Source organism: Xenia sp. Carnegie-2017, unplaced genomic scaffold (genome assembly GCF_021976095.1).
Source record: "Xenia sp. Carnegie-2017 unplaced genomic scaffold, XeniaSp_v1 HiC_scaffold_19, whole genome shotgun sequence".
In the NCBI taxonomy this organism is placed as follows: Eukaryota; Metazoa; Cnidaria; class Anthozoa; order Malacalcyonacea; family Xeniidae; genus Xenia; species Xenia sp. Carnegie-2017.
Window position 1 is genome coordinate 4,309,773 of NW_025813481.1, and position 12,694 is coordinate 4,322,466.

The following is a 12,694-nucleotide window of genomic DNA, read 5'->3' on the forward strand; positions in this document are numbered from 1 at the left end:
CATTAATTATCAATTCTCACAGTTCAACGCAATAGATCAGCTTGTTGCAACCAGAATTGGTGAATGTTTATTCAAAGTCGAAGGAAATATTGTTGACTTAACAACATGCCATAAATTTACCGAAAAACAATCAAAGCAAATTCCACAATTTCTCTAATTTATCGCAGACGTCAACGATGAAACATATCTTATTTCTTGTTGTTTCCGGGGGGAGAGAGATTGTTGTACAAACCTACTCAATTTTCAGTGCCCTCACATCGATTCGCATATACACTTCGTGAATGGCGATTTCCGTGTTTGTTTTGTCATGTATAACGACAGCGAATGATCTATATTGATGTTGTGAGATGACCTTTGTCAATATAGTTGGCGAATGGAATTTATAACAACCATGTTCGCATTTCTTCAATAACACCATGAGCATGTTCTGGCGAAACAACGCAATGAGCAAGTTACTTTGGCTAGGTTTTGTCCTCGGTTTATTTCTGATTTTAGAGCTACAGATTCAACGTTTACAATTTCATGTGGAGAAGCTTCGTGCAGGTATCTGTAGTGATGCGATCTCGCTTAACCCTAAAGTTAGTTAAACGGACTTGCTGATTTTGTGCCACGGCGAGATTTGAGTAGCTTCGACAACCTTCCACGTCCTTTATCTTTCTTATCAATTTTTATATGCCTATGCGCTGCCTTTGGCTTGATTTTAACTTGATTTCACCTTCTTTCAATGCTTATTGTTAGTGGTTTTGGTGTATGAATGGTTTTGGGGCTATGACATATGTTAAAAAAAGAAAATGATTTTGCAATCATATTTTATGGAACGCATGCGGAGTTCACTTTCATGCAGAGAATGTGTGAATAACTTTTGAAGTGTGTTTCCTGCTTTTAATTTCATCCCACGGTTCAATTATGCATTGTAAATATAAAATTTTAACGAGTGTCATTCCATTGATTTGACGAGGAAAAGAAAAGCAATTTTCTTGTTCAGTTTTTTCTGAAATTCCTGAAATTTCACGGTATTCATCAATTATAGAAAAATGTTAGAATATCATAGTCCATTTTACTGTACCACTACAGTCATATATTTTTATAGTTTTTATTCAAAGCAAATACTTATGTTTAAAAGCCCCATTCTCCATTCCATTCTGAGGAAATTTCTGGATGACATTTTTCAGTGGAATCCAGTATTGGGAAAGAAGATTTGGATTTTGTAAATGAAAATGATCAGGTCTGCTTTTTCTAACACTTTCCTCATTGACTGAGTTATTTTAATGCATTAATAGTCAAACTATCGAGTTTTTATCTACTGTTTTCAAAACATTTTAGAGAAATGAAGGAAGCGAGGAACTTTTCAGAGAAGCAAATGATGTATGGGGAACAGATGATGATCAAAGGTACAACTTTGGTTACCAATTCCTTCATTTTGTCATTAAATCACATCCATAGCTCACAGCAAACTTCGTTTATTCAAAGGAAGAGGAAATAGATGAAGAAAAATTTTCCATACTTTCCAATGCATTTGAAATGACATTCGATAAAAATATGGTTCGTTGTGATGTATTTGATAAGGACAATATCTTCATAACAATTTCTTAACAATTTGAATTTTTTTTGTTGTAGATAGCACCAAAAGGTGAACGTACCATCATATTTTATAATCGTGTACCGAAGACAGGCAGCACAAGTTTCATGGGTGTTATTTATGCGCTATGCAGTAAGATCAATTATCATGTTATTCATTTAAATGTGAGCAAAAACAGACATGTTATGAGTGTAGCTGACCAAATAAGGTTTGCAAGGAATATAACCACCTGGAAAGAGAAGATGCCTGCTTTTTATCATGGCCACCAATCGTTTATTGACTTCAACAAACTTGGTTTTGAACATAAACCGTTGTACATAAACATTGTTCGAAAGCCTCTAGAAAGATTAGTTTCCTATTACTATTTTTTGCGCCATGGAGATGATTTCAGGCCTAGAAAAAAACGAGCTAGACAAGGCAACCAGGAAGTAAGTAGTCACTTTTTTGTCTTGGTATCTTTAATGAAATACAAAAATCGCTGCATTCAGTTTTTTTTAGAGCTTTGATAAATGTGTTTTGAAAGGCCATCGAGATTGTCAACTTGACCACCTTTGGTTGCAAATTCCATTCTTTTGTGGTCAACATCCAGAATGCTGGTAACTCTAACTGTGATTTTTAAGCATGCTTTGTACGTGAAGGAAATAATTGAAACCCAGACACGCGTGTTTCGTGTTTCGAGATTCTCTCGCAGAGTGAAAAGTGATTAGTACACACGCGTGTCTGGGGTGAAATCACGCGTGTCTGAGGTTAAATCATGCGTGTCTGGCGTAAATCTCGCGTGTCTGAGTGTGAATTCTCGCGTGTCTGAGGTTAAATCATGCGTGTCTGGGGTAAAATCTCGCGTGTCTGGCGTAAAATCACGCGTGTCTGAGGTTAAATCATGCGTGTCTGGGGTAAAATCTCGCGTGTCTGGTGTGAAATCTCGCGTGTCTAGCGTAAAATCTCGCGTGTCTGGCGTAAAATCACCGCGTGCCTGGGGTAAAATCACGGCTTCAAAAGTTATTAGTGTTTTGTATTACAGGCATTTTAGTTAATGATCCGTACGTAGCTCAACCTTTCATGGTATTTTTCTCTTCAGGGAGCCTGGAAATAAGTGGGCATTAAAGAATGCAAAAAAAAACCTAGTGAAGAATTATCTAGTAGTTGGAGTGACAGAAAGATTGCCTGAATTTATAGCAGTAATGGAAGTTGTACTGCCCAGATTTTTTCAGGGTGCTACAAAGAGATTTTTAGAAGGTGATTTTCTGTTTCATTGTAAGAGTCAGAAACATACAAAAAGAAGTTTGATGTATAATACTAGTTTCCTTCAGGTGGTCGCTCTCATCTTCGTAAAACTAATGCCAAGAAGGAGCTGCGCCCAGAGACTTTAGATTATTTTCATCAGAATAAAGTGTGGCAGATGGAGCAAGAATTTTACCTGTTTGCGAACAAGACGTTTACAGACGTACTAAAGAGGATTTTTGTGAAGAATCATGGAAAAGTAATGCCGGCCAAAAGAAATTCTTTGAAAAAATTCGTCCAAAGGCAAGGGAATCGCTTTGATTGGAATATGTTCATCGCCCCTGAAGTTGCGCTCACCAAGGCCGTAAGGCAAATTCTTTCAAAACGTGCCAAGGGTCACAGTGTTAAGAGGTATGTATCATCGACATGCCTGTAGCCAGTGGTAATATATGTGGACGGGACAAAATTAATTAAGATTTAATTTATTTTTGAAATCAATGAAATTCAGTATACAAATAAATGCCATCTAATTCTCTCATATTTAATTCTTTGTATATGTCTCTACCACTTTTTCAAAGCATCTTCCAGTTCTCTCAACGTGCTGTCTTTCTGTAAAGAAGAGTGAAAATTTTCATCAGATTAGTCACTTTCTTCTTTAATTTCTCGTTCCTTAAAATTAACAAATTCACACATCAACTACACTTACTTTGATGAAACAAAATCGTACAAATTTCTCTGCTATCTTCCTATTCTTGGAATAGAACGCACTTGGAGGAATTGCGGCGATGCCCTGATTAACGTTAAAGATTTCGCGTCCCATTTGCCCTTCACAAATTACTAAAGATTTTCTTTCTACAGTCAATTACCTTTTCCTTGATCATCCATTTACACAGTTGCATATCGTAAGTTTCATCGCTCTTTTCGGAAAAAGTTATTCCTTTATTGAAATGAGAAATTTCAGTTAGTATTCGCTGAAAATGTTACATACATGTTGAGCGCCACTTCAACTATTAACGAACTGTAACTGCGTAAAAGCACTATTGATATTGCGCATTTAATAAATACGACAAGTTTTTTCCAAAATAAATAATACTGAAGATGGCATCATGAGATGTTGAAACATGTTTATTTTAAAAAAAACTTGTCGTTTTCATTAGATGCGCAACATTAACGAAACTCGTACCTAACTTTGTAGAATCTGCCATTATGAAGTAGCCACCGTCCGGTACTACTGGATCAAATCCAGCCTCGCGAAGTATCTTCACTTGAAAATCACGTTTCTCTAACAGAGAGGTTGTCATCTCGTGAAAATATGATTCCTTCGTGTTTAGTAATTTCTCTTCCCTTTCCAATCCAATTGCAACCACTTCCTACAAAAAGACATTGCATTCCTTCTTTCGTGTACACAATCAACTTCTTCAATTTAAGGTCATGCATATCGATTAAATATTCTTTGGTAAATAATTCAAAAAAAATGAAACTACCTGTGAAAATGTTGGCAACGCAGACAAAGAATTTGTGTGAACAGTCGCCATACAACTGATTAATGCCTCAGGTCCAACACTCCAACCTAACTATGAGAAAAAGTTTTTATCTTCTGGTGTGTTTTGTGATTTGACACTGCCATGTAACAATTGATTGGTGCATGTAAAACTTTGTAAAAAATACTTATGAAACACCATACCTTCCATCCTGTGGCAGAAAAGTCTTTCCAGCACTACTTATGGTAATTGTGCGATCCCACATTCCAGGCAAGGTAGCTACAGAGAACATCAACATAACTCAGTTTATATATAATGGGTATTTATCACTCCTCTTGTCTCATTATCCTCACCTATCCTGATGTGTATATTCACTATACTCACCTATCCTGATATGTTCATTTATTATCCACCTATCCTGATTTGTCCATTCATTATTCTTACCTCTTCAAATATGTTCATTATCCCGACATACCCTGTTGTGTTCATTCTTTTTCCTCACCTATCCTTACATGTTCATTCATTATCCTCACATACCCTGATGTGTTCATTCATTATCCTCACCTATCCTTACATGTTCATACATATCCTCACATACCCTGATGTGTTCATTCATTATCCTCACCTATCCTGATGTGTTCATTCCCAGGATAGACCAGCCATTCATAAACTTCATCACTTATGCAAATTACGTTGTATTTCTTGATAATGTTGGCAAGCATTTCTATCTCATCTTTTTTATAAACCTTATTACAAATAAATAAATTGAGAATTCATTATTTAACAAGATAGAGTGCCAACTATCATTTCTGGCACAGTTTGATGACAGAGTAGCAGTTTTAACCTTCTACCTTTCCCAGAGGATTATTTGGTGTATTTAATATTATTGCTTTTGTTTTTTCACTAAATGCAGCCTCCAGTTCAGCTGGATCAATCTTCCATCCTTTTGCTGAAGACCAATTCTCTTTTGACTATAATGCATGGGTTTTAAAAATGAGGTTGGCCTTCACTGAAGAAATTGAAAGTTGCTTATGTGCAAAAACTGCAAAACTTACTGGTCTTGATGGTACAAAAACACAAGTTCCACCAACATAATTGACCATTTTTTCATAGCAATCAAAGAAAGGTTCAATGATTATCACCTCAATGGTTGCAAAAAAAATTATTAGTTTCTCCAGTCTCCGTTAGATTGCTTTCAACATGTTCAAAGATTTACTGGTTTAAGCAAAACTTTAAATACAACCAGACTTTTACCTCGTCACCTTCGTTAACAAAAGATGAAATGGCAGATAACAGAGATCCATAAGCACCATTCGTTATGAGAACCTGGAAGACAAAACATGTTTATCATAAATGCGCAAGGGAATGCATAAATTCACAAATAATTTTACATCTGTCATAGCATTTATATTCGACCATGTAGCTTGGAGAACAAAGATGCGATACTGTTCACCAACCTTGGATGACCCTGGAATGATTTGGTAACTGTCAAGGCTCAAGAAATATTGTGTCAATTGTAAAAAAAGAGCATAGAAACCTGACTCCTTGTATATTGATGTAACATATCATGTGAGGTTGCTGTTTCAGCTAGTATCTTTGGTAAATAATCTGGAGGACCATAATCTGGAAAGCCCTTTTGAAAGACACTCACACATATAGCTAACAATACCAAAGACATGTCCTCTTGTATCCCCGAGTTCCTCTATTGTTAATATTTATGTACCTACTGACCTGACCAACATTCACAGTCTTATACTGTGCATTGAGTTTTCCAAATTCCACCCTAAATCATATATTTTGTTGAACAAACAGATACTATGGCCTGTGTTAAATATATATCACTATTCAATTATTAATTGCAATCTGATGATGGCGAATTATCTCATTAACCATCGGCAATCAGTTAAATTACAAACGATGAACTTTATTTTGTAATTTAGTACATTTTGGGAGATTCATCTTACCATACATTTTTCCCTAGTGATTTTACTCTGTTTGCTGGAGAAAAACTTTGTCGGTTGATGACATGTCAGAACTCTACACAAATAATCCATTATCACTCAATTGTTACGCTAATTAGGGGTTGGGCAAGGCGATCCATATCCACGCCGCTAGCTCCATAATTCATGTAAATAAATTTGCTGACGACGCGATTCACTGTACATTTTGCCTTATTTATACCTTTAAGTACTTTAAATGTACATAACTATAGGTTCACACACATACTTATAGTGATTTAATATAAAAATAAATCATATTCCATGGCTGCACGAACAAAAGGTCTATGAAAATACTGAAATAACAAAAACGTGTACCGCTCTATATTGCTCTTGAAAATAACAGGGATTATGCGATAGCAAGGAGGAAATCTCAGTGATACTCCATGCAGTGGATACGTTAAATCTGCGAAATACAAAGACATCATTTTCTTCTATGATCGAACTCTCCAGACTGCTGTGTAGATGTAATGGTAATGTACAATAAGCTTGCCCGACATGTAGGTTGTGAAGCCCTAATAGAAGCAAGCCTGCGCCTGAGTGGATTATCGTGCAAGTTTTGCAATACTGCTATTTCAATTTTGAAACGAAACATTCTCCATTCATTTAAATGCTTTGTTATTTGATTTTCCCAAATCGAAATTTTCCTAAATAATCGTATTCATTGACAATCTATCTACTTTTTCTGTTAATAATGTTGGAAAAAATACTTTATATTGCCTTTGCTTTGTGAAAATAAAACGGATACAATATTACCTTACCTGATCTTAGAAGAGTAAACATGCTGGAGTGAATTCGACATGGCGGCTGGCGGCCAGCCTGCCTCTTTAGGCCGTCACTTGAAATGTAGAACTCTTCACGAGTATTTACAAAGCTTGCCTGTTAGTATTTTGGATAAGCTCTACGGACATCCAGCAACATGTTTTGCCGTTTTTAGGTAAGTGCAGCTATTGACATAGATAAACTGACCGTCGATAAGTCAATGACAGTCATAGAATCAGTTTTTTTCGAAATTCACTGTTCACTTATTATTAATCCTTTGTAGAGCTCATTGTGGTCTTTAAAATTTATATAATATTATTATATTATTAAATAATTATTCCCAAATGTACCCATACAGGCTTTCGATGTCATTAATTTCAGGCTAGTGATTGCCTTCATTTTTGAGAGATCACTTGGGTAATGGAGGGTTTAGTTTGATTAATGCATGGTATGCTTTGGTGGTTTGAAACATGTGCTTTATATAATCCAGGAATTGCCAGAGTTAGCAAAGCATTTTGTAATGAGATCACTGTTTCAACAGCCATTGCCTGAAGCACTTATCTATGCTTGGGTGAAGAAAGAGCAACAAAGTAAGACAGAATACAATCTAGTTGCATGATTCATTCGCTTCTCAAAATATTTTATGCCTAATCTGTGATTCAGTTTTGTATAGGTGCTTTGAACAGATTGAAACAGCTTAGAATATGGTGCGTAGTAACTGGATGGTGCAAGCAAGATATGAACTCAATCCAACATTTCAAGTGAACTTAAAGGTCGCCTTTGTGGTGGGTGAGTTGCAGTTATAATTATTATAATTTCTGCTTACTTTATAACACTGTGAATACTTTGAAAGGTATGTATTTCAGTATTTAGGGAACATATGGGAACGCTAGTATGTTGGGGTATTTTAATGGTGATTTTTTCTTTCTCTAGGGTCAACCATGGTGTGGACAGGCCGAGGATCTTGGAGAAGATAAACATTCTAAAGATAAAGATTTTCTGGAGAAATATGCTTTAGAGAGATGGGAGGTATAGTCTTATTTGTCTTGTGTTTAGACTTTGCAACAATAGTTTAGCAGTTGTCCTTAAAGTCACAGTCTTGTTCAGTCATAAACTGAAAATCTTATTATGTTATTTTGGTGTTAACATTTTTAGTCGGTTCTTCATTTTTTGACTGGTTCATCGCCACCTGAAGGAATAGTTGGTATCAGCCCGGACATAGTTCAAGTTCTTCTTCTGGCTGGATTAATGAAAAGGTTTTGGATTGAACTTGATAGTTTTTACTACGTGTCTTTCAACAAGGTTTTAGTTCAACGTTATATGATTCCTGCCACTTTTAAGTGATAATGAAGAAAAAACACCAAGGAGCTGCGCCCAGAGACATTGGATTATTTTCATCAGACTAAAGTATGGCAGATGGAGCAGGAATTTTACCTGTTTGCGAACAAGACGTTTACAGACGTACTAAAGAGGATTTTGTGAAGAATCATGGAAAAGTAATGCGGCAAAAAGAAATTCTTCTTTGAAAAATTCGTCCAAAGGCAAGGGAATCGCTTTGATTGAATATGTTCATCGCCCCTAAAGTTGTGCCAAGGCCTACCAACGGTCCGCCATCGACATGCCTGTAGCCAGTGGTATTATTATGTGGACGGGACAAAATTAATTAAGATTTAATTTATTTTGAAATCAATGAAATTCGAGTATACGAATAAATGCCATCTAATTCTCATATTTAATTCTCTTTATATGTCTCTACCACTTTTTCAAAGCATCTTCCAGTTCTCTCAACGTGCTGTCTTTCTGTAAAGAAGAGTGAAAATTTTCATCAGATTAGTCACTTTCTTCTTTGATTTCTCGTTCCTTAAAATTAACAAATTCACACATCAACTACACTTACTTTGATGAAACAAAATCGTACAAATTTCTCTGCTATCTTCCTATTCTTGGAATAGAACGCACTTGGAGGAATTGCGGCGATGCCCTGATTAACGTTAAAGATCGCGTCCCATTTGCCCTTCACAAATTACTAAAGATTTTCTTTCTACAGTCAATTACCTTTTCCTTGATCATCCATTTACACAGTTGCATATCGTTTCATCGCTCTTTTCGGAAAAAGTTATTCCTTTATTGAAATGAGAATTTCAGTTAGTATTCGCTGAAAATGTTACATACATGTTGAGCGCCATATAACTATTAACGAACTGTAACTGCAGCACTATTGATGTTGCGCATTTAATAAAACGACAAGTTTTTCCAAAATAAATAATACTGAAGATGGCATCATGAGATGTTGAAACATGTTTATTTTAAAAACTTGTCGTTTTATTAAATGCGCAATATTAACGAACTCTCTACCTAACTTTGTAGAATCTGCCATTATAAAGTAGCCACCGTCCGGTACTACTGGATCAAATCCAGCTTCATGAAGTATCTTCACTTGAAATCACGTTTCTCTAACAGAGGAGTTGTCATCTCGTGAAAATATGATTCCTTCGTGTTAGTAATTTCTCTTCCCTTTCCAATCCAATTGCAACCACTTCCTACAAAAGACATTGCATTCTTCTTTCGTGTACACTATCAACTTCTTCAATTTAATCATGCATATTGATTAAATATTCTTTGGTGTAAATAATTCAAAAAAATGAAACTACCTGTGAAAATGTTGGCAACACATACATAGAATTTGCGTGAACAGTTGCCATACAAGTGATTAATGCCTCAGGTCCAACACTCCAACCTAACTATGAGAAAAAGTTTTTATCTTCTGGTGTGTTTTGTGATTTGACACAGCCATGTAGCAATTGATTGGTATGCAAAACTTTGTAAAAATACTTATGAAACACCATACCTTCCATCCTGTAGCAGAAAAAGTCTTTCCAGCACTACTTATGGTAATTGTGTGATCCCACATTCCAGTCCAAGGTAGCTACAGAGAACATCAACATAACTCAGTTTATATATAATGGGTATTTATCATTCCTCTTATCTCAATATCCTCACTTATCCTGATGTGCATATTCACGATCCTCACCAATGTTGATATGTTCATTTATTATCCTTACCTATCCCGATTTGTCCATTCATTATCCTTACCTATTCAAATATGTTCATCATCCTCACATACCCTGATGTGTTCATTCATTCACCTATCTCCATGTGTTCATTCATTATCCTCACTCCTGATGTGTTCATTCATTATCCTCACCTACCCTGATGTGTTCTCATTATCCTCACTACCATGATGTGTTCATTCATTATCCTCACCTAATGTGTTCATCTCTCCACCTACCCTTATGTGTTCATTCATTATCCTCACCTACCCTGATGTGTTCATTTATTAACCTCACCTACTCTGATGTGTTCATTCGCTATCCTCACCTATCCTGATGTTCATTCCCAGGATAGACCAGCCATTCATAAACTTCATCACTGATGCAAATTACATTGTATTTTGATAATGTTGGCAAGCATTTCTATCTCATCTTTTCATAAACCTTAAACATATAATACAAATAAATAAATTGAGAATTCATTATTTAACAAGATAGAGTGCCAACTATCATTTCTGGCACAGTTTGATGACAGTGTAGCAGTTTTAACCTTCTACCTTTCCCAGAGGATTATTTGGTGTATTTAATATTATTGCTTTTGTTTTTTCACTAAATGCAGCCTCCAGTTCAGCAGGATCAATCTTCCATCCTTTTGCTGAAGACCAATTCTCTTTTGACTATAATGCATGGATTTTAAAAATGAGGTTGGCCTGCATAGAAATTGAAAGTTGTTTATGTGTATAAACTGCAAAACTTACTGGTCTTAATGGTACAAAAACACAAGTTCCACCAACATAATTGACCATTTTTTCATAGCAATCAAAGAAAGGTTCAATGATTATCACCTAAAACAATTGTAAAAAATTATTAGTTTCTCCAGTCTCCGTTAGATTGCTTTCAACATGTTCAAAGATTTACTGGATTAAGAAAAACTTTAAATACAACCAGAGTTTACCTCATCACCTTCAGTTAACAAAAGATGAAACGGCAGAAAACAGAGATTCATAAGCACCATTCGTTATGAGAACCTGGAAGACAAAACATGCTTATCATAAATGCACAAGTGAATGCATAAATTCATAATTAATTTTACATCTGTCATAGCATTTATATCTCACCATGTAGTTTGGAGAACAAGGATGCGATACTGTTCACCAACCTTGGATGACCCTGGAATGATTCGGTGACTGTCAAAGCTCAAGAAATATTGTGTCAATTGAAAAACAAGAGCATAGAAACCTGACTCCTTGTATATTGATGTAACATATCATGTGAGGTTGCTGTTTCAGCTAGTATCTTTGGTAAATAATCTGGAGGACCATAATCTGGAAAGCCCTTTTGAAAAGACACTCACACATATATAGCTAACAATACCGAAGACATGTCCTCTTATATCCCCCGAGTTCCCTCACTTATCAATATTTATGTACCTACTGACCTGACCAACATTCACAGTCTTATACTGTGCATTGAGTTTTCCAAATTCCACCCTAAATCATATATTTTGTTAAACAAACAGATACTATGGCCTGCGTTAAATATATATCACTGTTCAATTATTAATTGCAATCTGATGATGGCGAATTATCTCATTAACCATCGCCAATCAGTTAAATTACAAACGATGAACTTTATTTTGTAATTTAGTAAATGTTTTGGGAGATTCATCTTACCATATATTTTTCCCTAGGGATTTCACTCTGTTTGCTGGAGAAAAAACTTTGTCGGTTGATGCCATGTCAGAACTCTACACAAATAATTCCATTATCACTCAATTATTACGCTAATTAGGGGGTTGGGCAAAGGCGATCCACATCCACGCCGCTAGCTCCATAATTCATGTAAATAAATTTGCTGACGACGCGATTAACTGTACATTTTGCCTTATTTATACCTTTAAGTACTTTAAATGTACATAACTATAGGTTCACACGCATACTTATGGTGATTTAATATAAAAATAAATCATATTCCATGGCTGCACGAACAAAAGGTCTATGAAAATACTGAAATAACAAAAACATGTACCGCTCTATATTGCTCTTGAAAATAACAGAGATTACGCGATAGCAAGGAGGAAATCTCAGTGATACTCCATGCAGTGGATACGTTAAATCTGCGAAATACAAAAGACATCAATTTCTTCTATGATCGAACTCTCCAGACTGCTGTGTAGATGTAATGGTAATGTACAATAAGCTTGCCCGACATGTAGGTTGAGAAGCCCTAAAATAGAAGCAAGCCTGCGCCTGAGTGGATTATTGCAAGTTTTGCAATACTGCTATTTCAATTTTGAAACGAAACATTCTCCATTCATGTAAATGCTTTGTTATTTGATTTTCCCAAATCGAAATTTTCCAAAATAATCGTATTCGTTGACAATCTATCGACTTTTTGTTGATAATGCTGGAAAAATTCTTCATATTGCCTTTGCTTTGTGAAAAATAAAACGGATACAATATTACCTTACCTGATCTTAGAAGAGTAAACATGCTGGAGTGATAATTCGACATGGCGGCTGGCGGCCAGCCTGCCTCTTTAGGCCGTCACTTGAAATGTAGAACTCTTCACGAGTATCTCAAAGCTTGCCTGTTAGTGTTTTGG

The 12,694-nt window shown here is 35.7% G+C and overlaps 2 protein-coding genes, 1 long non-coding RNA gene and 1 pseudogene across 3 annotated transcripts; 1 reads left to right on the forward strand and 3 right to left on the reverse strand.

Annotated features, from left to right (window-relative positions):
- Nucleotides 1–240: 240 nt before the first annotated feature.
- On the forward strand, nucleotides 241–3,345 carry LOC124439526 (heparan sulfate 2-O-sulfotransferase 1-like). Its single transcript, XM_046989767.1, is given in 9 exon segments — nucleotides 241–543; nucleotides 1,173–1,225; nucleotides 1,324–1,388; nucleotides 1,467–1,542; nucleotides 1,618–2,007; nucleotides 2,078–2,175; nucleotides 2,658–2,815; nucleotides 2,890–3,060; nucleotides 3,063–3,345. Coding segments are annotated over 9 exon segments (1,197 nt in total). The 5' UTR covers nucleotides 241–416; the 3' UTR covers nucleotides 3,122–3,345.
- LOC124439527 (kynurenine aminotransferase-like) lies at nucleotides 3,267–6,705 on the reverse strand. Its single transcript, XM_046989768.1, is given in 17 exon segments — nucleotides 3,267–3,409; nucleotides 3,507–3,590; nucleotides 3,667–3,737; nucleotides 3,984–4,170; nucleotides 4,285–4,374; nucleotides 4,485–4,501; nucleotides 4,504–4,560; nucleotides 4,907–5,027; nucleotides 5,133–5,252; nucleotides 5,337–5,423; nucleotides 5,536–5,607; nucleotides 5,673–5,692; nucleotides 5,695–5,749; nucleotides 5,819–5,914; nucleotides 6,013–6,064; nucleotides 6,246–6,318; nucleotides 6,597–6,705. Coding segments are annotated over 14 exon segments (1,056 nt in total). The 5' UTR covers nucleotides 5,846–5,914; nucleotides 6,013–6,064; nucleotides 6,246–6,318; nucleotides 6,597–6,705; the 3' UTR covers nucleotides 3,267–3,361.
- Nucleotides 6,706–8,699: 1,994 nt separating this feature from the next.
- Nucleotides 8,700–9,135, reverse strand: LOC124439531. The gene is made up of 3 exons (XR_006946353.1): nucleotides 9,096–9,135; nucleotides 8,938–9,021; nucleotides 8,700–8,840 (listed from the first exon to the last, which is right to left on the reverse strand). It is a non-coding gene; the product is annotated as an uncharacterized LOC124439531 (long non-coding RNA).
- LOC124439529 lies at nucleotides 9,132–12,298 on the reverse strand (annotated as a pseudogene).
- Nucleotides 12,299–12,694: the final 396 nt, after the last annotated feature.